The sequence below is a fragment of the Balaenoptera physalus genome (genome assembly GCF_965194825.1).
Source record: "Balaenoptera physalus genome assembly, chromosome: 13".
Classification (NCBI taxonomy): Eukaryota; Metazoa; Chordata; class Mammalia; order Artiodactyla; family Balaenopteridae; genus Balaenoptera; species Balaenoptera physalus.
In genome coordinates this window covers 46,687,458-46,714,234 of record NC_138892.1, presented here as the reverse complement: position 1 = coordinate 46,714,234, position 26,777 = coordinate 46,687,458, and the positions used below count along the sequence as shown (strand labels likewise).

The window sequence follows — 26,777 nt, the reverse complement described above, 5'->3', positions numbered from 1 at the left end:
CTGAGTCCCACAGCATCTTGGTTACATCTTCATTAAAACACTTACCACTTCTATAACTCTTTAATTATTTATCTCTCCTCCTATTCTATAAACCCCATGAGGACAGCAATTTTGTTTCAGTCCCTGACATACCCATATGGAATAAAATATTTGTTTAATAAATGTTTTATGAATTAACAAATTCTTTTTACCTGGAAGGCAAACAAACAGAATATCTAATAACCAAAACTTTAATAATAGTACAGTAAACAATTTCTAAATAATGGAGCCTACCTTAACTGGTAAGAATGTGGGCTTTACCAAAAATTAGGAACAACCCAAATGTCCATCAACTGATGGATGGGTAAATACAATGTGGTATATCCATACAATGGAACATTATTCAACAATAAACAGGAATGAAGTAGTGATAAATGATATAGCATGAATAAACCTTGCGTATGATTCCATTTATAGGAAATGTCCAGAATAGGCAAGTCTATAGAGACAGAAAATAGAATGGTTATTGACTGCTAGTGGATATAGAATTTCTTTTCTAGGTGAGGAAAATGTTCTAAAATTAGATTTTGGTGATGATTGCACAACTCTCTGGATATAATAAAACTCACTGAATTGTGTATTTTAGATGGGAGAATTGTATGGTATTATATCTCAACACAGTTGTGGGTTTTTTTAAGTGAGATCTCTAAATCAGATTACCTAGCTTTGAATCCTTCACAATTTACCAGCTAGTGATCACGAGCAAGGTATTTAGTTTCTCTGTAACCCAGTCTCTTTTCTATCAACAGTGCGTACCACAAAAGATCATTGTGAAGACTGCATATGCCTAGCCCAGTGTCTGTGAAATAGTAGCACTCAATAAATATTAGCTACCATTATTTTTTTAAAGGAAATTTATGTATTTATTTATTTATTTTTTGGCCACGCCACACGCGGGATCTTAGTTCCCTGATCAGGGATTGAACCCGTGCCCCCTGCAGTGGAAGCGCAGAGTCTTAACTACTGGACCACCAGGGAAGTCCATAGCTACCATTATTGCTAAAGGATTACATAGTGGATTCTGAATCAGGGGGGAAAATATGACATATGTTAACGTACTTATAATATTAACTGTCTTAGTTCTTTCACAGATGGTGATATGCCTATAACATATATAATATTCTTGGTTGATAAGCCATCCTATGTATATTATGAACAATTCATAATAAAATGCATGCATATACACACATTATGTTGCAGTTTAATCCACAGAACAACCCTATGAGATAACTGTCATTATTCCCATTTTATAGACAAAGAAAGGGATACAGAGAGAGGGTAAGTTGCTTTTTTTTTTTTTAATTTTTATTAGAGTATAGTTGATTTACAATGTTTTGTTGGTCTCAGGTGTACAGCAAAGTGAATCAGTTATACATATACATATATCCACTCTTTTTTCGATTCTTTTCCCATATAGGCCATTACAGAGTATTGAGTAGAGTTCCCTGTTCTATACAGTAGGTCCTTATTAGTTATCTATTTTATATATAGTAGTGTGTATATGTCAATCCCAATCTTCCAATTTACCTCTCCCCCCTTACCCCCTGGTAGCCATAAGTTTGTTTTCTACATCTGTGACTCTCTGTTTTGTAGATAAGTTCATTTGTACCCTTTTTGTAGATTCCACATATAAGCGATATCATATGATATTTGTCTTTCTCTGTCTGACTTACTTCGCTCAGTATGACAATCTCTAGGTCCATCCATGTTGCTGCAAATGGCATTATTTTGTTCTTTTTTATGGCTGAGGGTAACTTGCTTATAAGTGGCAGAATGGAAGGCATCTGACCCCCAGGTCAGTGCCCTTTCTGGTACGCCAGGCTCTCCTGCAAGTGTGCCCACATATACATACCCCACAAGTAGGGTAATGGGCCATAGACAGAACTGCCTGAATGGATATGACAGGCTCCACAATGCTTTCCTTATTTAAACACATCTCCCACATCAAACTGCCACAACAAGCCCTCCTGTCTTGTCTGAGATTTTACAATAAGAAATATTCTTTTGAAATGGAAAATAGGCAGAGCTTTTGTCTCAAGAATGCTGCTAAACAAATATAACCTGAGAAAGGATAGGCCTGGGGGGTCTGTACCACACAGGCGAGATCCTTGTCTCTCAACACCAGCATTATGACACTATTAAGAATACTGGCTAAACGAGTGCTTATAACATCTGACTTCAATCATTGTAGTCAGTAGCAAAAAATGTGTTACACATGGCATATGCATACCGCAGCATGAGTTGATTGTATGAAGCACATCCTATGATCAAAAAGGACAATGCAAAACTAATCTTAAGTGGATAGCAGAATTCACTTGGAACATCTGGGAGCAAACTTTATGACTTCGGGTTAAATTCTCTCTCTCACTGAGTATTCAATGAATCCATTGGTCGAGGCTTCAGCCCAAATATACTATATTATAAATAATTCATATGTGAGCATAATCATATTTTAGTATTTAGTTCTCACTAAATTGCTGCTTTCAAAGAGATTAACAATCCAGGTGGGAAAATTTTAACAGTGTCCGTGTCTTACTGCATTCCCAGCACTCTTCATGGGCCTGGCACATAAAAGGTTCTCAATAAATGTTGGTTGAGTCAATAAATGAATGCATGAGTGAATGAATTATGACTTGGGGGGAAATTACATAATGTGTTTATAAATTAACATTTATTCAACACTTTTAAAAATGTTCATTATTAATTTGTTGAATGATAAATGAATGAACTTTAAATGAATTAATATGACAAGCTGAGACCGAAAAGTCAATAAGGTTTCCATTAATTTCCACTGTCCTGTCTAATTCACTTTTAAATGTTTTTAAGATATGATTAAAAAGAAGAGTAAATTTAGGATAATAACCTAAGTCACCCTTAGTTTTCAGAGTATGATGATTATTCACTTTATCAGATTACTGGTGTTATTGTATGCAACAAATGAATTATAAAATAGTTATGTATGTCTTCAGACCCCAAAGTGATACACTTTGTGTTCATCTGCACCCATTAAAGAATCGGAGTCATACCAGCCAGATGAATAAGGCCTCCCTTTCCCAGAGGTCAGCCTTCTAGCAACTTCAGCCTCTTAAAACAGAGCCAAGAAATGTAATTGGACTCTGAGTGTCAAATATTACTGTATAAATCCCATACACTAAAGCCTCTTTTAAAAAGGAGCCTTTGACTCTCTTTCATATCCTGTTTGTTTTCTTTTACATATAATCTTGATAAGCTTGATTATTTAGCTTCTGAATGCGTGCTGAGTATAAATTACAATTACATAAAAGCTAAACACCAAGACATTTTCCGCTTTTCACTGGTAACTGCAAGATTTATCAACTGATAATCCAATCAATAGCAGAAAGTAGACCCCCAAATTGGCCCAAATTAGACCCCCAAAATAAAACCAACCTATCTGCCATCATTTGGTATCCAGACAAGGAATCCTACAGACCTCACTCAATAGTCAAAAGATATTCCAGCGCAGGTACTGCCATTAAGATGGCAACCATGAATATCAAGAAAAATTTTAATTCTTCTTAAGACGGCATTATAGAATTTTAAAAATTTAAGATTTATATGTGAAATTTTAACATTTAAAAAAGTTAGGCATTTTAAAGGGTAAGATTCAATTTAGGTGGGAAACTCACATCTATGAAATATATATTCTAAAACACATCCAGTAAGTGGGGAGAAATTGCTCATTTTTGCATTGAAGGCTTATAAATGAGTGGTTTACTTCCAAGATCTTTTAAAATAGTGAATTAATAAAAATATTACAAAGCAACATATGTTAATACACTCTAGATTATGTCCTTGACTATGCTCAGTTCTACATGACAATGTGTGGAAAAATCAATTTACTTAACTTTAAGCTTTTCTTTTAGATGATGTTAAAACTATAAACAATGTGGCAACTGACCATCTACAAGAATAAGGCTGATAAAGAGTGAATTATATAATACTTGAACTTGGAAAAGGAGGAAAAATACATCATAGCATAGAATTACTTTAAAGCTTTAGTGTTGGCCAAGGGAGATTAAATTGCCTTTGGGGTGTGCAGATGCAGAAGATTCCGTTGGTGTGATTTTCAAAGCAAAGACAGATGATATTAGGAAATAAAGCATGAGGGCTTCTGCTTTAATCTGTCCACATTAATGTTTTGATCTATGACTAATTGGAATTGCAATTAAGGTTCAAGAAGATTCTTACAGCCTGTCTGAGGCTAGCAGACATGTAAGGCTTTTAAAAATACATCTAGGAAGATTTCTTGACCACAAAAGAAAGAAAGTGTGAAGAATTGTTCTAATTGAAGCCTGTTAGTGTGTCTAATTCGAAATTAATATGGAATATGCACAAAAAAATGACAAAATATTCAATGCTCGCTCTCAAGAAATAGAGAAAATATACTACACCATATGCGAAAACAAAACATCACTCCCCTTTTAAAGTCTTTAAATAAAAGAAAAAGAACTACCACCCAAGAGAATTACTAAATCCAAAGATGATGTCATTTCTCTGCTTAAAATCCTGCAGTGGCTCTCAGAGTCTCCAGGATACTCTGAGCTTCTCAACATGACATAGGCGGCCAGCTTGGTCTGGTTCTGGCCCTTGACGCTTTTCAGGTCTTATGTTGAGTCATGTTGCAACACAAGCACCTCCACTCAACTATGCCAGCCTATTTGTAATTTCTGGAGAGCAGCCTGCTGTCTTATGCCCTGGTGCTTGCGTGCATGCTCTCCTCCCTGAGAACGCTCTTCCCTCTCACACTTCCCCTTATCCCAGCCAATACATCTCTCTAAGACTCAGTTTAAGTGTAGGATACCTCTTAGGACTGTGATAGTAGAAACATAATTACCTGTTTAATGTAAGCAAAAAGAAAGTTCTTTGAGAGTGTGGTGAAGGAAGAGATTAATTCCCAACCAGTTAAGATCTGGGAGGGATTTTATGGGGAGATTGGTCTTAGATTCATAGGACTATGAAACTTTTATTACCATTTTTATTTTACTTAAAAAAAAAGGCTTTTATTCTGTACATCTCATGTCCCCCTTGGTCATTTTACTCCTACCTTGGGACTTTGAGAGTTAGCTTGAAGATGCTTATAGGATAGAAGAAGATCACCAATATGTCGATGATTGAAACATAGGATTCCTCTATTGAGGAAGGTTGTTTTCTTTGAGCAGTCAGATGGGACTCACATATTAATGAGGGAAGAATAGGACACTGTCCAGCCACCCAGATCAGTAGGTGGACAGCAGAGTTACACAGACCCACCCATTGGAACTCCAGCCACTCCCTCTGAACGCCCACCTTACCTTACTATTCTTCTAACACTAAAAGAAGCTACTGAAACCTCATCTCCTTCAAGAAGCCCTCCCAACTAAAGGAAAATGTGTTGACAGCTTTCTGGACAGGCAGTAATTAAAGACATGTTCTTTAGAGGCATACAGGCTTTTAAGTGGGATCACTCTGGGAAGGTTACTTCACTTGGGCTCAAGCTGTCTCTACTGTGGGATTCAAGAATAACTGAGGAAGGGTTTATTTACATGCAGGACCCAAGATGCTTGTAGGAAGGATGTAAAAGGAGTTGTGCCCACCTGCAAAAGTCAAGAGCAGTGGCATCAGCAGTGGTGGTGGCATTGGTGATGATGGTACCAATAACGCCCTGGATACTTTTTAGTCTCAGGTAGAAAATGCCTGTGTTGAGCATCTGGAGCCCAGCTGACTGATCATGGACAGCATTTTCACACATCACCATAGCAAGTCAGGGCAGAAGAAGGGGTAAACATAGATACCACGCTGTGGTCAAAAGAACTAGTTCTTGTCATCGCAGCCAAGACTGGAACTTCCAGAATGATTTGGGAAGAAAATGTGTTGGGGACTAAAGTTCCTTCGTATGACTAGGAGAAAAGCCATGTATATCATGACTATTTTTTTTTTATCTATTCATGGCTGTGTTGGGTCTTCGTTTCTGTGCGGGGGCTTTCTCTAGCTGCGGCAAGCGGAGGCCACTCTTCATCGCGGTGCACGGGCCTCTCACTATCGCGGCCTCTCTCGTTGCGGAGCACAGGCTCCAGACGCACAGGCTCAGCAGTTGTGGCTCACGGGCCCAGCCGCTCCGCGGCATGTGGGATCTTCCCAGACCAGGGCTCGAACCTGCGTCCCCTGCATTGGCAGGCAGATTCTCAACCACTGCGCCACCAGGGAAGCCCCATCATGACTATTTTTAATCAGGGTGTTATGGATTGGAAAAGTAAAACATTATACCTGAAACAAGTAATAGTCGAATAATGGGTATGTGGTTTCAGCTTAAGAAAAATGTCAGAAACACAAAGCAGATTAAACAGATGCTTATCTCAGTGGCAGAAAAGTAATTTAAAAAGCATAAACCTACAAAAACTAAGAGAACAGGAGAGAAAATTATAATAGGCAGGATGTGTTAACAAATTCGTGAAATGACTTAGCAGAGAAGTGGCATGGACTAAGTCAAGAAGCAAGCCAATTCTTGTGTAAAATCCTAGAAAAGGGTTCTTTTGAAGGTCAAGGATTATTGAAAATAAGGAGATTCATTGAAAAGTTTAATAATAAGCAGCTAAACATCTCCTTAGCTCACACAGTCAGACAACTGTCTCCTCACCATCCAAACTCCCACCACAAACAATAACCCTGATAGAAGACTGGAAAGTTACAGTCTGAAGAGTGTGACCCTTGAGACATTCTGGACTATGAGATGCAAATGGTTGCCTCTGAGAAGTGGGAATCATGGATGGAAAGGGCCACAGGGGCCTGGTGACTTTGTGTTTGTGTTTGTTTTTTCATTATAAGGCTTGTAGTTGTTTGATATATATATATGTACGTAGGTAGGTACAAATTGTGTGTGTGTGTGTGTGTGTGTGTGTGTGTGTATAATCACTTTGACCTAAAATAAAATTTAAATTTAATTATAATTTAAAGACGTGAAATAAAAGAATAAAAAGCTTCATATTCATGAAAACACATTTAAAACTACACACTATTGTATTAATTCTTAAAATCCTTATCTTGTTACTGATCATTTATTCCACAGGCAGCCCTGGGGATTTTTCTTTTTAATCACGGCCTCCTTTCATGACACTGAACTGCCAGGGACCTAGTAAGTAGGCCTGCCACACACAGTCACACAAGCTGTGTATGCCCCAACTCCAGGGCAACTGGAATTGGCAGTGTGACAACTAATGGTAAGTTTCCATGAGTGTTAGAACTCTACTTCTTACTGTTTAATTTGTAGTGAGATTTGTAAACTCACTTGCTCGTGGTTCGTACAGTTCCTTACCTGTGTTGCTCTTTTAGCTTCATCATCAATACGCAGTCATTGAGTTCCCATATCTGACTCAGTTCCCTTAACAAGATTCATTGTAAAAATACAAGCACAGATTTTACCTTTTTAAGGTTTCCCTGTTTTTGTCTCTTCCATTTTTTTCTCAGTTAATAACTGTACATTTGATATAGCTTACACTGACATTTTGAATTTCTGATTGTATATGTAGTCAGACTTGGTCTAAAAGGCTCTAAATGTTACACTTACTTTTACATTTTCTCAAGCTTTGCAACTCATTAACCAATAACAATGAATGATTACACCTTTGGTTGTTTTCAAAAGTTCATCAGTGACTTATTGGCTCTTGAGGCACTTAGAAGCATATAAATGAATGTTCCATGGCAGTAGTTAAGGAAAGGCAGACAATTGCTTTTTATGACAGCAATATTTTGGAAGGTAGATAGATAAGCCAAGTTACTGGTAGCTAAAATTAAGTCTTATGTATTTCTCAAATTAATTCAGCCCTTGGTCTTTTCCTTGTTGAGTGTCTGAACTTTGAAAGTCTCTCTTCTCTAATTGTTGACTCTGCTCCCTCTACTGGAATCTTGGTTAAATTAAATGGAAAAACAGTTTATCTGAAAGTGAATAGTGTCTCTTTAGAGTTGGTCTATCAGCCCCAGATTGAAATGAAGACAAACATTAAGCTAGGATATTATTCCCATAGCATAATTGAAAAGTTCCACTGCAACACGGAGAAACTTTTGTCTCTCATCTTTCTAATGCAAGTCAGTGTTTAGGAACACCTTAGAAAAGGAATGTTTAAATCAAACTCTTGGGTAGTTTAATTTAATTCAAATATTGTAGCATTCTGGCTTTTTGGGGAATTACATTTCTGTTTTTACTAATTTGTTTTGAGTTTTAAGTGCCTTAAAGCATTGCAAAAATAACAAGAGTTCATTAAGTATATGGTAGGCACTTCAAAGGATCTCAGAATACGTTTTATAAACATTGAATTCACATTCTCCATACCGCTGAGGTAAGAACAGTAAAGACTGTTCTGTTTAATGGGAGAAAAAAATTCATTTTAGAGAAAAGTGTATGTGTCTATGCAGGCTCATAAACTGTTCAAAAGCAAAATAGGTATAGAATGTATGCCCTCTCTATTTGATTTTGAAATACAATCATGTTTCTATATCTTTCATATTCAACCAGAAACTAACTCAAAAATTAGTGAGATTTATTGGGTTTCTTTTTCTTTTTTTAATCTATTTTTCATCAATACCTTTTTGATAAATAGATTAGCACTTATAGTAGAGTTATTTTTTTAAAGTACACTTTAGCCAGCTGTCTAAAGGAAAAACAAGGTAGAGTATTCTTTAATCTGCATGCTCTGCTATCCTCTGAGACTCAAAACATCCTTAGTAAAAATAATCCTCCTAGAAATAAGAAAGGAAGGGAATAATGCCAGAGAATGCGACAGGCATTCAGCTCGTCAGTCACTCAACAAGCGTGTTTATTGATTGTCAACCATGTGCCAGACACTGCGCTAAAAGCTGGTGATTTAGCAGCCCCCTGCCCTCATGGCATTCAAGAAAGGAGGACAGGAAAGTAAATACACTACCAAATGTAAAACAGATAGCTAGTGGGAAGCAGCCACATAGCACAGGTAGATCAGCTTGGTGCTTTGTGACCACCTAGAAGGGTGGGATAGGGAGGGTGGGAGGGAGATGCAAGAGGGAAGAGATATGGGGATATATGTGTATGTATAGCTGATTCACTTTGTTATAAAGTAGAAACTAACACATCGTTGTAAAGCAATTATACTCCAATAAAGATGTTAAAAAAAATAAAAATAAAAAATAAAGATGTGACCAAAAACTATTCTTAAGGGAAAAGAATGATGGTGGGAGGTGGCGGGGTGTGTGGGAGGGGAGTAGAGGGAGGCAGGAAGAAGAGCAAGGCGATATGGGAAAGGACCTATTCCAGATTAGAAGGTCAAGAAGACTTATCTGAAAAGGCGATATTTAAGAACAAAGAGGAACAGCCTTTGGAAGGGAGGGTGAGGTGCAGATGAGTGTCATGGGCCTGGGTCAACACATGGAGGAGACCTGAGAAGGGAAAGCACTTGGGGTCTAGGAGGAACCACCCAGTGGCAGGTATAACCTGAGTGGGTGAGTGAGGGGACGGTGAGTCGGGATGAGGATGAGGAGACCTTCTTAAGAAAGTGAATATCCAGAGATTCCTGCCCAGTTTAATACTGTTGATGGTGTAAGGGAGTAGTCAAACTATTCTCAGAAGACACTTCATAACCAGTTCTGATAATTTGGAAGAACTGTCTGTTGCTGGCAGGCTGTCTTAGAGCCAACCAGCCAGGGCACTTTGAACGAGACCTTTCTTAAAGTGGGTCTTTTTTTTTTTTTTAAACAGGACCTTTCTGACCAAGTGGTTCACAGACTAGACTTTTCTTGTCCTCCTGGTAGATTTTTTGACTCAAGACTGTAGGGCTCAGACAATGAGCCCGTGCATCAGATCCTTCAGTACTTTGGTGAAAGTCTCCCGGGCTAGTAGGTTTTCTGTCTGAGAGAGTGGAATCATGTTTCCAGTGAGACAGTTTAATGACCTCATCCTTTTTTAATTTCTCATCTGCCAATTGTGTGTTGTGGATGGTTTTCAGACGCAGATGGCCGGACACAGCTTCTGCTCTTACTGACTCAGAACCTTATCCATTTGTATCAGAGCTTGGATGCTAGTGCTAGTGGTGATGTCACCACTACCTGCTTAGGAGATGATGAAACCAATCTTGGATGCTGTTTCTACTAGGTGTGCTGTCTGAGAGAGGAGAAGTAGCCTGGGTCTTGGGTCTAAGGTCTTGGGTTCAAAGATAAGCAGCTTGTGGTAGGCAGGTTCTCAAATTTCACATCCAGCTATACCATTGTCCTTTTAAGTATCATCTGCACCCAGCTGGGGTCACAGCAGACCATCTGGGCTACCTCAGGGTCCCCACTCATGCACTGGGCTCAGTTGAGTTTGATGGAATGTCCTCTGCTGGCCTCACATCCACAGTATATTGGCATGGAACTTAAGCTCTGCTTGTTCTGAGGTTTCACTTCCATTTGTTTCATTGGCGCAGAATGGACCTCTTAGCTGGCCACCAAAAGGTAATATCTTCACTGGTATTTTGGGTCACTCTAGAACCTTTCTTCACATTGTTTTTTACAGGACCCATGACTGATTAGCCTCTGTCTTCTATTGTAGAAGGAGTTAGGAGTAAAAAGATCTTTGTGGTAAATAAAAATTTCAAGGTGAACTTGAAACAAAAGATACCATTACTTACAGAAAAAGGCACACTCAGTAAACTCAAATGTAAAATAATTTTTTATTAACGGTTATGGTAAATTTATATTGTACACAAATAGACTGTTTTGAATGGTTCTTTAAAATTATAAGGGAAATGCACATACAGTACAAAAATTTTTTTTTTTTTAATAAATTTATTTATTTATTTTTGGCTGTGTTGGGTCTTCGTTTCTGTGCGAGGGCTTTCTCTAGTTGCGGCAAGCGGGGGCCACTCTTCATCGCGGTGCGCGGGCCTCTCACTATCACGGCCTCTCTTGTTGCGGAGCACAGGCTCCAGACGCGCAGGCTCAGTAGTTGTGGCTCACGGGCCCAGTTGCTCCGTGGCATGTGGGATCTTCCCAGACCAGGGCTCGAACCCATGTCCCCTGCATTGGCAGGCAGATTCTCAACCACTGTGCCACCAGGGAAGCCCACAAAAATTTTATAATTGCCATACTTCTGTTTGGGGACTGGGAAATGTATTTTTACATTGTTTATAGCCAATCATTTTTGTATTTAATAATTTTAAATCCTGTGGGTCTTTTATATCTCTCTCACTGTCCAATTCTGTAGTCTTCTTTTTAAATAAACCCACTTTATTGTTCACACACACACAAAAAATGCCATGCTAAGGCATTTGGATTTAACCTAAGAGCAAACAGGAATCCACTGGGGGAATTTCAGGCCATGCCAGGGAATTAGCTAGTTCTGTTTAGAAGGGCTACGTTTGGTCGCCACGTGGAGCATCTGCAGAGGATCCAGGAGTAGAAGCAGGAAGTGAAAGAGCACTTAGGAATGAAGACTGAGTGGGACACAGGCGGGCAGATGTGACTACGAGGAGATGACAGCTGCTTCCTCAGGACGGAGCCTTGTGCCAGGCACTTGACATGCAGTTTCTCTAGTCTGTGTGACTCCAACAAAGCCTGGGCACAGAAAGCCACAGGATAAGATGCTCCAAATCCCTTCCCTTGAACACAAGGTTCACAGGAAATATATCTTGTGTCCATCTAAAGGGTAAAACCTCAGGACACCTTGGGAGAATAAAAGGCAATCTGGTGTGACTGGAATATAGACTGTTTGGAAGAGTTTAGAGGGAGGTAAACCTAATCCAGTGGATCCGGACTGGACCATGGAGACTTCAGCCAACAACCAGTAAAGCCCTTTCAAGTGCCAGATGCTGAGCTAAGGGCATGCACCTACATTATCTCATTTAATCCTCAGCATGGCAGCATGAAATAGGTGTTACAGTACCTACTAGGAAGTTAAGACCAGAAAAGCATAAAACTGACAGTAAGCAAGTTGGTGGCAGAACCATCTTTTGAGACCCTGACCTCTTTTTCAAAACTGTAACCCATTTTGCTATCCTCATACCACAGCTAGAGTACAACATGGGATCCATTTTGCAGATGATGGGCAACAAGTAAAGGCCTTTTGAACCCATGGGATGAGGTAGGATGATGGGTCAGATCTGCCTTTTTTAATAATAACTCAGAGCCTTTGTGTGTGCTTCAGGATATTAGAAGGAATGTGGATGGGAGAGAAAGATTTCGTCCTGTTGTCATGGAAGGGTCCCAGGGTCACACCATGTTAATTGCAAGATATTTCAGTGTCTTACTTATTGCACAGGGCAGGGAAAACAATGGGCATTTCTGACTGGGTGAAATAAAATAGATCTAGCTCCTTTCATGAAAGCTTTTGGAAGATTTTCTTTGAAATATTGCCTTGGGGGTCTTTTCTGGGTAATTATTATGGAAACATTCGGTGCAGCCACAGCTCCAGAATTGTTTAAAAGACTCAGTGACACAGCCTCAGAGTCACTCCTTGAGTTATACATGAACCATATCTTATAGTCTTTGGCTCTGCTCTTTGTTTTATATTTTCGTTGTTCAATAATAAAGTAACGAAATTTTCTGCTGTAAGGAATTTATGATGTGAAAGAGGAGTAGGGAGGGAAGGTTTTTCTAAATTCCCTCTTTCAAAGAAAAAAGGTCATTGGAAACTTACTTTTCCTGTCATCGCAAAAGGCAAAATTAATAGTTTTTTCTTGTGTGTAATTCATGTGTACTGGTTAACTGATTCTCAACCAGGGGCAATTTGACCTTAGGGGACATTTATTTGGCAATGTCTGTGCATTCGTTTCCTAGGGCTGCCGTAACAAAGTACCACAGGCTGTGGCTTAAAAAACAGCAATTTATTTTCTCATGGTTCTGGAGGCTGGAAGTCCCAAGACCCAGGTGTCAGCACGGTTGGTTTCTTCTGAGGCCTCTCTCCTTGGCTTGTTGATGGCCATCTTCTCCCTGTGTCTTCACATGGTCTTCCCTCTGTATCTGTCTACATCCAAATATCCTCTTCTGATAGTGACACCAATCATATCAGAATAGGGTCCACCCTAATGACCTCCTTTTAACTCAGTTACCTCTTTAAAATCCCTATTTCCAAATGCAATCACATTCTGAGTTACTGAGGGTTAGGACTTCAACATAAAAATTTGGGGGGAGGGGAGAATATAATTTAGCCCATAACAGTCAAGTTCTTGGTTGTCACCACTGGGGGAGGGTTGCTCCTGGTATCTAGCGGGTAGAGCCAGGGATGCTACTACATCCCCCCACTACAAAGTATTATCCAGCCCCAAATGTCAATAGAGTCAAGACTGAGAAACCCTGTTCTAGTTCCAAAGCCAGTTGCTTGATTTTTTTTTCAAGCATAAAGAAAATCAATATATTCCCCAAGTGAACATTAGTATTGTGAATTATAGTACAGTCTTAGTTTGGACTCTGCAAATATTCATGTTCCAATACCTCATACAAAGACAAAGTTGTGGGCATGAAAGAGCTTTGTAAACTGTACAGTTCTAGACAAATAAGTGGAGTTATTGTTAAAAGAAAAATGAAACACAATATAAAATATTAGCTCCTTTATCCTTCAGGAAAAAAATGAAGATAATTCCAGATGGACTGGGAAAGAGGGAAGAATGAAGGTAGAGAGGACCATTAAGGTCCCATTGAAATTGCTTGACCTCCCCCCGCCAGATGAGTGTGAAACCCAGAGTTATGACTGGAATTCTGAGATCTGGGGATGGAAGAGAGATGGACCAGGGGCTATAGACCAGGAAGCCAAGAAGGACCCAAAAGATGGTGACCAAAGGCTAAGTGGAAGCAGAGTCGGTAGTACAGAGAGGTCTGAATGGTCACTCCAAAAGTGCTGGCCAAGAGGTAAAAGCAGCCAGAAATGCCACCAACCTGTGACCAGGTTCAGAAAAGTGAGGAGCAAACTTTCCCTGAGCTATCTCCTTACATGCGTGGTAATTCTTAAGAGTGAGAAAGGTGATACAAGTATTAGGACCAGAACTTAAGCTATGGCAGCCAAAAATGGAAATGAGAACTTGGATTCTAGTATATAGTGTAGCTGAAAAGGGCTGATCCCAAAAGCTTTGGAGTCAGACAGATCAGGTTCAGACCCTGGCTCTGCCACTTACTGCCAGTGTCATCTTGGGAAAGCTAAAGTTCTGTGTGTCCCTGTTTCTTCGTCTATAAAATGGGTTGTTATCTGAAGATTCATTGGACTGTGTATGTGTATGTGTCAGATAAATGTTAGTTATTATTCCAGAAACATTTCAGAGATATAATCAATAGGGTTAATGACCATTTGGTCGATGAATGATAGGATGACGTAAAAAAAAGCAATAAACCTGAGGTTTCCAGCTTGGTTGCTTAAGAGAACAGTGATGCATTACTCAAGATGAGGAAACACAAGGAGAAAAGCTGGTCTGGGAAAAAGAGAGAAAACAATGAGTCCAATTTGAAATGTGTTGGGCTGTAGGTGACTGGTCAGTTAACCACATGGAGAAGTCCAAATATAAAGCTGTTAGAAATAAAGATCTGTAGTGCAGGTGCAAGTTCAAGTCTAGAAATTGTTCACAGAGAATAGAGAGAAGTAGAAAAGATAGAACCTTAGTGTATTCTTAGATTCTTAAACTTTTCTGATGATTTTTGATGATTATTCCATCCTTTAGAACATATAAAGCTCTACACTGTCTTGTGGGAGGTGCAGGGAAATTGGTTCCAAATTGGGTGGGAAGCTTTTGGAATATCTAGAACTATTACACTAGATGAATAAAGATCTATGTGTTTGATGATAATGATGATTTTAGTTCTTAAATCTGCTTTCCCACATCATTGCCAACTTTGTTGAGTCTGCCTCCCATGAGTAATTTGCTACCATGGATTTCAAAACCAAACCAAACAAACAACAAGATTGCCCAAATAAAGAATACTTCCTTTCTGATTGGGACCTTTTCCTCTGAGAAAAGTACATAAACATTCACGACTGGCTCTATGGGCTTCTTATTCTGACTGTTCAAAAAAGATTTGGTTTGCTATTGCTATTTTTTCCTTTGTTCATTTGTTTTGTTTTATTTTGTTGTCTGCTTGCTTATTTTTCTATTTTGGGGTGTGTTCTGAGTACATGAGGTTTTTAGATAAGTGATCTCCTCACAAAAACTGTATCTATCTCTTCTCTTGTTATTGACAGAGCTTTGAGGCTCTGTCAGAGCTTCCATTAAAAATTAATATTAATAGGGCTTCCCTGGTGGCGCAGTGGTTGAGAATCTGCCTGCCAATGCAGGGGACACGGGTTCGAGCCCTGGTCTGGGAAGATCCCACATGCCGGGGAGCAGCTGGGCCCGTGAGCCACAATTACTGAGCCTGTGCGTCTGGAGCCTGTGCTCCGCAGCGGGAGAGGCCGCGATGGTGAGAGGCCCGCGCACCGCGATGAAGAGTGGCCCCCACTCGCCGCAACTAGAGAAAGCCCTCACACAGAAACGAAGACCCAACACAGCCATCAATAAATAAATAAATAAATAAAAACATCTGATTGTCTTTAAAAAAAAAAAAAAAAAGCGGCTCCTGAGAGGCAGATCTGGTGTGCCTTGAGTGGGTGCAGGACTTCCAGCGGGGAGGAGGGAGGTGATGCGGGGAAAGGGCAGGGAAGGCAGCCAGAGGAGCAGGTCACCACACCAGCTAAAAAAAAAAAAAAAAAAAAAAAAAATTAATATTAATAAAGCAAAGGGACCAGTAGAACATAAGTCTACTGTCTCTAAACATTTTAAAAATTATCCTGTAACTTTTTTTTCAGGATAACCATAAATATCAGTAAGCTAACATTTCTCTGCTCTTGATACATCTGTATAGGTAAGAGTTTTAATTTGTAAAAACATAAAAGAGATTCTATTTTATAATAATAATGATAGCAAATATGTAGTGCTTATAACGTGCCAGATACTGTTTTAAGTACTTTACATATATTAACTCAATTATTTCTCACAACAGTTCTATAAAGCAGATACTATTATTAAGTCCATTTCACAGATTAGGTAACTGAGGCACAGAGATACTAAATAACTTGCTCAAGGTTACTCAGTTCAGAAATAGCAAAGCCAGGACTTGAACTAAGGCAAAATAGCTCCAGAATACATGCTCCTAACTATTACACCTCAACTATCTCAAAGAACAACTTTGAAACCTCAGAAAGAATAATACTATTAAAAGAGACGTAAGGAGATTATTAGCTTTTTCTTTACATATCAATGTATAGCTTCACTTTTTACAACAAGTAAGTTTTAATTTGAAGGTCATCAAATAAAATATTCTTCTGGCACTTCACGAAAAAGGGTATCCTGCTGGTCAAAGTCATATGAAAAGGCACTCAACTCTCTTAGACATGAGGGGAATGCAAATTAAAACCATAGTGAGATACCATTGTGCATACATTTAGCCAAAACAACTAAGATTTCAAGAAAAATAATACGAATTTTGGCTATAACAAATGGAAACCAGTGGAATTCTAACACACTACCGGTGGGAGTATGAATCAATATAGCCACTTTAGCAAACTATTTGGCAGGATTTATTAAAGCTGAACATACAATACATATATACCTAGACCCAGCCATTCCACTCCTAGATATATACCCAACAGACATGCGCTTATATATACATTCAACGAAAGGCATATTTAAGAATGTTGATAGCAGCATCATTCATAATAGCCCCAAACTGAAAAGAACTCAAATGTTCAATAGTTCAGCAGATAAATAAATTGTAGTATAACAACAAAATGAGACACATATTGCATTGAGAAGGAATTAACTATTGCTACGTGCAACACATGGATAAATCTCATAAATGAGGGAAAGAAGCTAGAAAAAGACAAAAAGCTATTCTCTGTACTACTAAGTGAAAGAAGCCAATCTGAAAAAGCTACATACTGTATGAGTCTAACTATATGACATTCTGGAAAATGCAAAACTATGGAGACAGTAAAAAGATCAGTGATTGTGCGGGCCAGGGGTGGAGGGAGGAACAGACGGAGCGCAGAGGATTTTTAGGGCTGTGAAAATACTCTCTATGATACTATAATGGTGGATATATGTCATTATACATTTGTCCAAACCTATAGAATGTACAACACCAAGAGTGAGCCCTAATGTAAACTACAGAGTTTGGGTGATTATGGTGTATCAGTAGGTTCATCAGTTATAACAAATGTACCACTCTGGTGGGGAATGATGATAAGGCGGGAGACTATACATGTGGGGAGGGGGAAGGGGTATATAGGGAATATCTGTACTTTCCTCTCAATTTTGCTGTGAACCTAAAAATGCTCTTAAAAATAGTCTTAAAAAAATGCTCTTTATGATTCCATTTATAGAAAGATCAAAATCAAGCAAAATTAATATAAATGTTAGAAGTCAGCAGACTGGTTCCTTTTGGGGGTAGGAGTGAGTTAAGGAGCTTCTGAGGTGGTAGCAGTGATTTGTGCTGGTTTACAAGGGTGAGTTCACATTGTGAAAATTCAGTGGGTTGGACAGTTAGTATTTATTCCTTTTCCCATATATGTTATACTTCAGTAAAAAGTATTTTTCAAAGATACATTGTTTTGGAGTTAAAAACAATAACATGAGAAAAGTATCCGGACATACATTATTCATACTGTCATAAAATGCTACTCAAGCCTGCACCTTTCCTTTTGAAGTTCACAGGAGGGCTTATCTCTTGAAATGTATTTAAAAAGTGATCAATTAAAAAGTGCTGGAATGTCTCCATCCTGGATCCATTGTTAACAAAGGTGTCTGGGAAAAAGCTAAATGCTATTGGATCTCCCAAGACAAATTTAACATGATTGTACTTAGAAGAAATAGGAATTGCATGGTGCTGCTAAAGAAGAAAATATTTGTCTTCAACTGTGGCGGAGATTAAAGAACCTTTGTTGTTGTTGCTTTCTTTGTTTAATAATCACACTATAAGGAATGGCCTCTCTGTTCACTGATTCACGTATCAAGTCTCAAATAGAGACAGTATGGCCGGATTTTAAGATGGTGGACTAAATACTTACCGCAGTCATGCCTCTCCCACAAGAAATCCATAGAAATGATAAGAAAGGTAGATATTTTTGCAGGAGAGTAGGAGAAAAGGAAAAGTAGAAGGAAAGAAGAAGAGGGAAAATTGGGAGCTTGGGATTGACATATACACACTACTATATATAAAATAGATAACTAATAAGGCCCTACTGTATAGCACAGGAAACTCTACTCAATACTGTGTAATGACCTATATGGGAAAAGAATCTTAAAAAGAGTGGGTATATTTATATGTATAACTGGTTCACGTTGCTGTACACCTGAAACTAACACAACATTGTAAATCAACTACACTCCAGTAAAAATGTTTTAAAAAAGAAGAAGAAGGGGGAAGGAGGAAGAGGAATAAAAAGAAGGAGGAAGAACAGGAGGGGGGATAGGGAGGAGCGGAAGGGTAGAAGGAGTGGGGGAGGGGAGGGAGGAGAAGCATCAGCATGAATGCACTTGACCATGGGGGTAGAAGGGGACTTTCAATGGAGGAGAATCTCTAAGGAATCCCTAGGGCAGAAAACAAATAGGATTGACTGAAAAGAGAAACCACAACCCTAATTGTGAGCAAAAGTCATTGTGGAAGGTGGGCACAACACAAAGTGTGTTTTGTTCCCAAAAGTGTTTTATACCAGAAGGATTACATGCCTCACAGTTAGGATTATGTAGCCATTTGATGAGAAACCTGATTTTTTTAAATGGATTGGGTAAGATCATCTGCTCACTCATAGGACAGAGGCAGTAGAAGAGGGTTCAATTCAACATTCGCTGAGTATCTTCTATATGCAAACATGCGGCTAGACACTAGGAGTACTATGATGAAAAAGTGGCCCCTGGTCATGAGCCTACTGCAGGAGACAGACACATGAACACATCATTTCAATATGATGTCATTAAATGTATGGGGTGATACAGGAGGACAGAGAGCACATCACTTATGCAAATGTGATAAGGCTTCCTGGAGGAGATGTCACCCACCCAACCTGAGTCTTGAAGGATGAATTAGAATCAGTATGCCAGAGTGACAAAGGGTTGGTGTGCTACCCAGTGGAGCTTGTATGCAATACTTACAAACGGGGATTTCATCTGGAAGGTGATAGGAATTGAAAAGTTTTAAGTAGGGTGGTTAATTCTGCATTTTTGGATAGATCACTCTAGTTGCCATTCGGAGGGTGGGCCTCAAAGGATAAGAAGCAGGAAGCTTCTGGAAGCAGGCAGCCACAGAGTTGGGAGGCAGTTTCAGATGACTGGGTCAGAGATAGTGAGGGCAGAGTTAGGAGAGAGAAAAAGGGATAGAGAGAGAGGATAAAAAAAGAAATAGGAAGACTTGAATAGTATCTAAGATATGGGCTTTTTGACAGGAAGATGGTGGTGACATTAACTAGAAACTGGCCCCACAGAAAAAGAAATGAGTTCGGAATAAAAAATAATTATTTCCATTTTAGACACAGTGCATTCCTGCAAGATTGGTAAATGGACATATCCAGAAGGAAATTAGATAAATGATTCTGAAGAAAAAAAAAAAAAATGATTCTGAAGGAGAAACATTAAGACTAGGAATATGGCTTTGGGGGGTAATGGGCATCTAAGTGATACTTAAACCCATGAGAGTAAGTAACAGTCACCAAGAAGAAAGGGCAGAGATTGCAGAACACTAGGCCAAGGGTAGAGCTCCAGAGAATACTGCCATATAAGGGGTAGATAGAAGACGATCCCACAAAGAGTCTATAGAAAGTTGGGAAAGAATCCTGAGAGAATGATGCCTTGGAAACTATGAAGTATAGAGCTTCCAGAAAGAGAGAGTCTGGTGTAGGAGAGAGGTCCAGTAAGTCATGTGTTCATTAGATTTGACAACATGGAGGTCATTGTTTCTATGGCAAGAGCAGTTTCATTGGAGTGTAGGGATGGAAGCCTGTGTGTTGTGGGTTGAGAAGGGAATAGGAGGTGGAGACTACAACTGGAGACTAGAATCAACCCCAAAGGGAATGAGAAAGATTAGGTAGCAGGTAGAGGAAGACATGAGATCGAAAGATCTGGTTTTTTGTTTGTTTTACCCTTGGAAAAGACTTGATTACATTTATACATTGAAAGGGAAGAGAAAGAAATAGAAAATGCAGGAAATAGAAGGAATTGTTCATGAAATCATGTGCTGTAGCATCCTGGGGGTGTGGAGATGGGACCCACGAGCAAGAGGAAACTGTGGGTATCTTAAGCAAGGGACAAAAGAGAACAAAAATTTGGCCTATGTCGTGTTTGATCTAAAGAATCCCAGTTATTCCCACGAAGTCAGAGGGAAGGTGCCCATGATGGGAGTGGCTGTCCATTGAGAGGTCTGAGGCAAGCGGTGAAGGTTGGCAGCAGTCCCTGCAGGAGTAAACTGAGCCATAACAAATAACAGGACTGTGCAGCAGTGTAGAGAGCCCACAAAGACCATGAATTTATAGTAACTAATCTGCACATTTGTGAGTTTTTCTTTTCTAGTGGCACTCAGTCCACTGAGATAGTAAAAGAGAAGACGAATTACGGTTTTCTCCCAGAGCTGGGGTTTTGCCAGTAGAGGGAAACAAAAGACAGTTCAGGGTGATGGTGAGATAGTGATCCAGGAGATCAATGTATGATCTTAGGCTAAGACAAGGCTTTGATCCTGAAAGTATCCAAGGACTAGAGGTGGAAATAGAGAACAACTAAGCTGGAAAGAGAAGAGTTTGTGTCTGAAACACGGGGGTCTGTTAAGCACCGGAGTAGTCATTTGGAAATAGAGAGGATAATGCATTCTAGGGAAAGAGAATCACATGGGTAAAGACAGATGCAAAGAGGAACAGAAAGAATTTCAGTGTAACTGGAACACATGTTGCAGAGAGGAAGGTGGCGTAAGATCAAGGTGGAAACATGCTTTAGGCCAGGTTGTGAAGAGCCTACGAAGGTAGGGACATTGGTTCCTCTAAGAGGCCTGAAGTCCGCCCAAGTTCTCAGACAGGGGAGTCCAAGCTGGGTATGGTTGTGCAGGCTGTGCCCGGCACCGGAGCGCTCCACGGGGGGCTGAACTCCAAGCCAAGCTCTCTTTGCCAACCCACTCACTCTGCTCCCTGGCTGCTTCTGCAGAAGGCAAATGACCTTTTCTTTAATTTACCACCCTCCCCTCCCAGAGGGGAAGCGCTTCTCCAAATCATCCGAGGGGATGCCTTTCTTATTGGCTAGCAATGTCTCTGAGTGGAGTGACATGATCGGATGGACTTTTCAGGGTGACCTCTCTGGCCATGTGTAGAAGATGACCTAGAATGAGGAGGCACAGTAAACAGGAGAGTAGAACAGTTATCAACAGAGCAGGGACCTGACCAAAAGTAGCAGCCAAGAAGGAAGAAGTGAGGCCAGATCCAGAAGCAAGCTTTGTAGCGGAATTAACGCTGGGTGCCTTAGGGACATAGGGACAGCAGGAAAGGGAAACGTGGAAGATGACTCAGATTTCTTCTCCACTGTGTTCCTAGACCTGACCACAATTAATGCTCAATTAATATTTTGTCATATGAAGAAAAAAAATAAGAGAGTTGCAAGCAACAAAGACACTTTCAAGAGAATGATACTATCTGCTTGGGTGGAACTCTCTACCCAGAGGAAACAGTATCTTTAGTTAGCCTCCTAAATTTTGAGTGAGTTGTAGATCTCAGGGCACCCACCTAGAAATTTACAAAGAGTTACTCCTAAGCGCTGTTCACAGCCTTGGCTGAACATCCAAATAACCTGAGAAGTTTTTTAAAATCCCAATGCCTGTACTGGACCAACTGACTCAGAAACTCTGGGGATGGGACCCAGGCATCTATATTTTTTAAAGCTCCTGCAATGATTCCAATAGATAGTCAGCTGCTCCCATGGAACTTTGCAAATCCCATTCCAGATTTCTAGATGTGGTCATTAACACAGTGTAGACAAGAGCTGGGTCAGAGACAGGGAAGAATGGTTTAACATATTTGAACATCTTGTCACAATGAATCCTCCATTTCTGATGAAATCCTTTTACCTAGTGACCAGTTCTTCAAAATTAGTTTCAACATCTTGGCAAAAGATGAAAAAAATTAAAGAAATGCATTACATTGCTTCACTGATTTTAGGAAACTGAACCATGGGCCAAATGTGGTGCAAAATAGGGACTTTTTTAAAATGATAGTTAAAAAGTAAGTAATGCACAGATTTGGAAACTATTTTAAGATCCCTTCATTCTGCTAAGGTTGTATGTATTCCAGGGGTCAGAAAGACCAAATGCTATAGAAGAAAAAATGGAAAAGTTTAAAAAATAATTTAAGAGTGAGAATGAGGATGTTTTTGTACAGAGTGGGAAATTTGTTGGAAGAAAGGAAAAGCCAAAAACCTAGGGCAAGTAGGGCTCTAGGCTCCAGCCCAGGGGCTTTCCTGCTGAATTCTGCACTGTGACTTGGAGACCTCTCACCTCCGTGAACCTCATTTTCTTCCTTCTTAAGTGGGCGTCCTCGCCCTGTTGAGGGCCAGTCCTCTCTAGCAGCCAAGCATTCTCATTCTATCATGTTTTACTCAAAGTTGAACTGGCTAAAAGTAATTTTAAGTCTTGCCCTTCTTGACACGAAGGCAAGAACAGCATTGCTCGGCAAAAGGCATGGTCTGAGGACCCCTCCCAGGCCAGGGTTATTTTTTACTAATCCACAACAGGTAAGGATTTGAGAGTAAAGGATTTGAGAGTAAAGGTTTAGAAACTTTCACAGAAATTGAATAATCTGTCAAGTCACGTAACAAAATATTGAGGCTTGTATTTTGTATATCGTTGTGTTATTTCACTTTTCTATTAATTAATTTTATAAAAATATAAGTCCACGGCAAAGTAGAACTTTGTTTTCATTGGTCTTTTACCATGGACAGCTTGGGAAGCACTGAGCTAGACCCGTGTTACATTTGAACGTCAGTGCAAAAGGTGCACACAGAAGAGGAAAGGTGAATGCGACTAATTTTTACCTTACCCACTTCGGATTCATGTTTTAAAAGTCTATTTCATTTTACTTTAGATTGTTATTATTAAGTTATTTTGCGCCATAGGTTTATTTGCATTGTTAGCAGCTCTTTAAAAGAAAACCGCCTTCACAACACTGTAAATTAACAATACTTCAATTTAAAAAAAAAAGAAAAAGAAAGTAAACAGTCTATATTAGAAAACAAGTCGTAAAGGGTCGGTTTAGCAATACAGCCGTCCCTCGGTGTGACTGGGGGATTGGTCCCAGGAGCCCCCACGGATACCAAAGGCTGAGGATGCTCAAGTCCCTTATATAAAATGGTGTAGTTCAATGAATACAGTCAGCTTTCTGAATCTGGGATGCGAAACCCACGGTTATGGAGGGCCGAATGTACGAGCTCATTTTCTGGGAGGAACCGCAATGTCAGGTAACAGGGAGAAGTGATTAATTTCCTGTTGGGAAAGGGAGGTACTCTCCTTTTCAAGAAGCAAATTAAGGCTCTCCCTCCTGACTGGAAACAGCTATCATAGGGTATGAAACTATTAATGTAGGAACACCCTTGTTTAAATACGAGGAAGCCTGAACAGGGAAGTTCATTTTCCCAAGATCATGCAGCTAGTACCTGGGGAAGCCAGGACTCAAACCCAAGACACTGTACACTAACAATGCCTGCACCCTTTCTGCTGCTCCAGCATAAAAATGCTCCAGGGGGAACCCTGAGAGTGAATGCTGATGTAAGCTTCACTTCTGAAGTAGGGTAATAAATAGTAAAATAATGTGGAGTGTTTATGAATCTCCTTAAACATAAATTTCCTTGTTCTATTTAGAGCCTTCTGCAATAGACAAGATCGGTGTTTGTCCCAGACTGATTTGCATATCACACAGGGAAATACGAGAGGAGAGGAATGTCAGTGCTATCCACACCAGCTGTCTTGAGACTGGTTTGATCTAAGTTACTAATAAACATGCTCCAGAAGCAAACCACCCGGTCCTTTTAGGAAGTAAGTGGGATATCAGTTAAAAGTAAGTGAATATGCCTTAGAAATAGCAAGTCTTTGCAGAGATTATATAGTCACTGTAAGGAATCCAGAGACTGTATAGTGTAGTTTAATATATGCCTGTCCAGTGAACTAAACAACCTTGCTACTTCAGAGAAATATCTGCACAGGGAACTAAAATTGCGAATCAATAATCTGGCTCTCTTATCTAAACAGTGCCAGGAAAAAAAAAAATCAGATTTTGAATATATGGACAATACAAATTTTTTCAGTCTATATTTTTAGCATTGTTTAGTTTTAGCTTGAGAATATAGCATTTTACTCAGCTACATCATTGTCTACCAACAATGATATTTAAATTAATAATTAAAATTAATAAATATTAAAATTAATAACTCTGGGGGGTTTGCCATACTCTAAAACATTTAGCAAAATATTATCTTCCCTGTACATGCTCGTGACTTTTTAAAGGCACAGAGGGAATGATCCCTTAGTTCTTGGCACCACTGATTAAAAGTTAATATTTGATAAAGGTATCAAGCTATCAATACTGAAATCTGCTGGTTAGGTGCAATGGTTGTGGCCACTTCAATAACAAGAATAATCCAGATTTCTTTAAAAGCTCCTGGGTGACACTACTTGGCATATACACTGAGAAAACCATAATTCAAAAAGAGTCATGTACCACAACGTTCATTGCAGCTCTATTTACAATAGCCAGGACATGGAAGCAACCTAAGTGTCCATCGACAGATAAATGGATAAAGAAGATGTGGCACATATATACAATGGAATATTACTCAGTCATAAAAAGAAATGAAATTGAGCTATTTGTAGTGAGGTGGACGGACCTAGAGTCTGTCAAAAAGAGTGAAGTAAGTCAGAAAGAGAAAAACAATTCCGTATGCTAACACATATATATGGAGTCTAAAAGAAAAAAAGGAAGAAAGAAAATGGTACTGATGAACCTAGGGGCAGGACAGGAATAAAGACGCAGACGTAGAGAATGGACTTGAGGGCACGGGGAGGGGGAAGGGTAAGCTGGGACAAAGTGAGAGAGTAGCATTGACATATATACACTACCAAATGTAAAATAGATAGCTAGTGGGAAGCAGCTGCATAGCACAGGGAGATCAGCTCGGTGCTTTGTGACCACCTAGAGGGGTAGGATAGGGAGGGTGGGAGGGAGATGCAAGAGGGAGGGGATATGGGGATATATGTATACGTATAGCTGATTCACTTTGTTATACAGCATAAGCTAACACACCATTGTAAAGCAATTATACTCCAATAAAGCTGTTAAAAAAAATAAAATAAAAGCTCCTGGGTGAAATTGGCATAGGTGGTCAAAAGACACAAATTTCCAGTTATGCGAGAAATAAGTCCTGGGGATGTAATGTACAGCATAGTGACTGCAGTTATAATACAGTATTGTATATTTGAAAGTTGCTAAAGAGAGTAAATCATAAAAATTCTCATCACAAGAAAACAAATGTTGTAACTCTGTGGTGATGAATGTCAACTAAACTTACTGTGGTAATCATTTCACAATATATACATGTATCATTATGTTGTACACCTAAAAGTAATACCATGTTATATGTCAACTGAATCATTTTTTTAAAATAATAAATAAAAATAAGCTCCTTATCTTATCTCAAGATAAATTTTAAGTATGTAGACCTGCTCTGAGATTGTAATGGCACTAGTTCTGAGTCTTCGCGTTTGAGCACGTCATTTTTTAAGTCAACCTTCAGCTGACTGTTATGTGGTCTTAGTTGGTCTTGAGTAGACTCTGCCTATCAGTTGGTCTTTTGGCCTCTGAGATACAGACAGCATATACCAGTGATGCTGTAGGATTATGTGGGAGACAGTAAAGAAATAGAAAAGTAAAAACAATAAAATCTAATTACACGGAGTTTCGCTTAAAACAAAAATTGATTGAGTTCTGCCCAAAGTGGTTTGTTGTTTCCTGTGCCAGGAACTACTGTGCAGGCCCAGCAGGAAGTGTGATACAGAGCAGGATCGCATTACACCCTTGTTTTATGGTTCATTTCACTTATTTAATGCAATCCGAGAACCTGCAAAAGGACCATGTTCGAAGGAGGGAATAGGCTTTTTGTCTTGTTTTGTTTTGTTTTTTTAAGTTTCTTTGAATCAAAACATTTGTTTTTACAAGGTGCTTATAGTCCCAGAGAAACAGGACTTCCAGAGTTGCATGGTGAAGACATTTCTCTTTGCCACAAAATTTAAAGCAGGACCCAACGTTGAGTTATGTCTAGGGTGGTTGAGTTATGTCTGTTCCCTTTGCTGGTCTACTCCGGTCATTTTAAACATGAAGAATTACAACCGTGCCCATGAATGGTCTAAATCATTTTGAATTCCATATCAGCTCCTCCTAGGGTCTCTGATTTGATTGAGAGCCCATGATGTTGAGGGGGGGGGCATGGGAGGAAAGGAATATATTTAACGTGCAAAAGAGCGATTCATTTGTCAAGCAACAGAACGAGTTCCTTTGGCTGTATTGCTTGCAAATGTGTGAACTGAACAGCTGGACTGCCTTGTGGTGGCAGACGCCGCTCCTCACACACTGCCTCTCTTCCTCTCCAGAGACCTGAGTATGAACAACATCAGTCAGCTTCCCCCGAATCCCCTGCACGGTCTCCGCTTCCTGGAGGAGCTGTAAGTATCAGCGGAGTCGCGCCGCATCCAGTCAACGCTGGACACGTTCT

The 26,777-nt window shown here is 39.5% G+C and overlaps 1 protein-coding gene across 3 annotated transcripts in view; it reads left to right on the top strand.

The window, feature by feature from the left end:
* The window catches only part of LGR5 (leucine rich repeat containing G protein-coupled receptor 5), a 122,448-nt gene that overhangs the window by 32,706 nt on the left and 62,965 nt on the right, over positions 1-26,777 (top strand). For 2 of the 3 annotated variants that reach the window (XM_082418913.1, XM_082418912.1), the window contains exon 2: positions 26,656-26,727. The exons of the other annotated variant lie outside the window; for it this stretch is intronic. In XM_082418913.1, the coding sequence (XP_082275039.1) occupies positions 26,656-26,727 (72 nt within the window). The remainder of the gene's footprint in view (positions 1-26,655; positions 26,728-26,777) is intronic. 3 annotated transcript variants of the gene reach the window in all.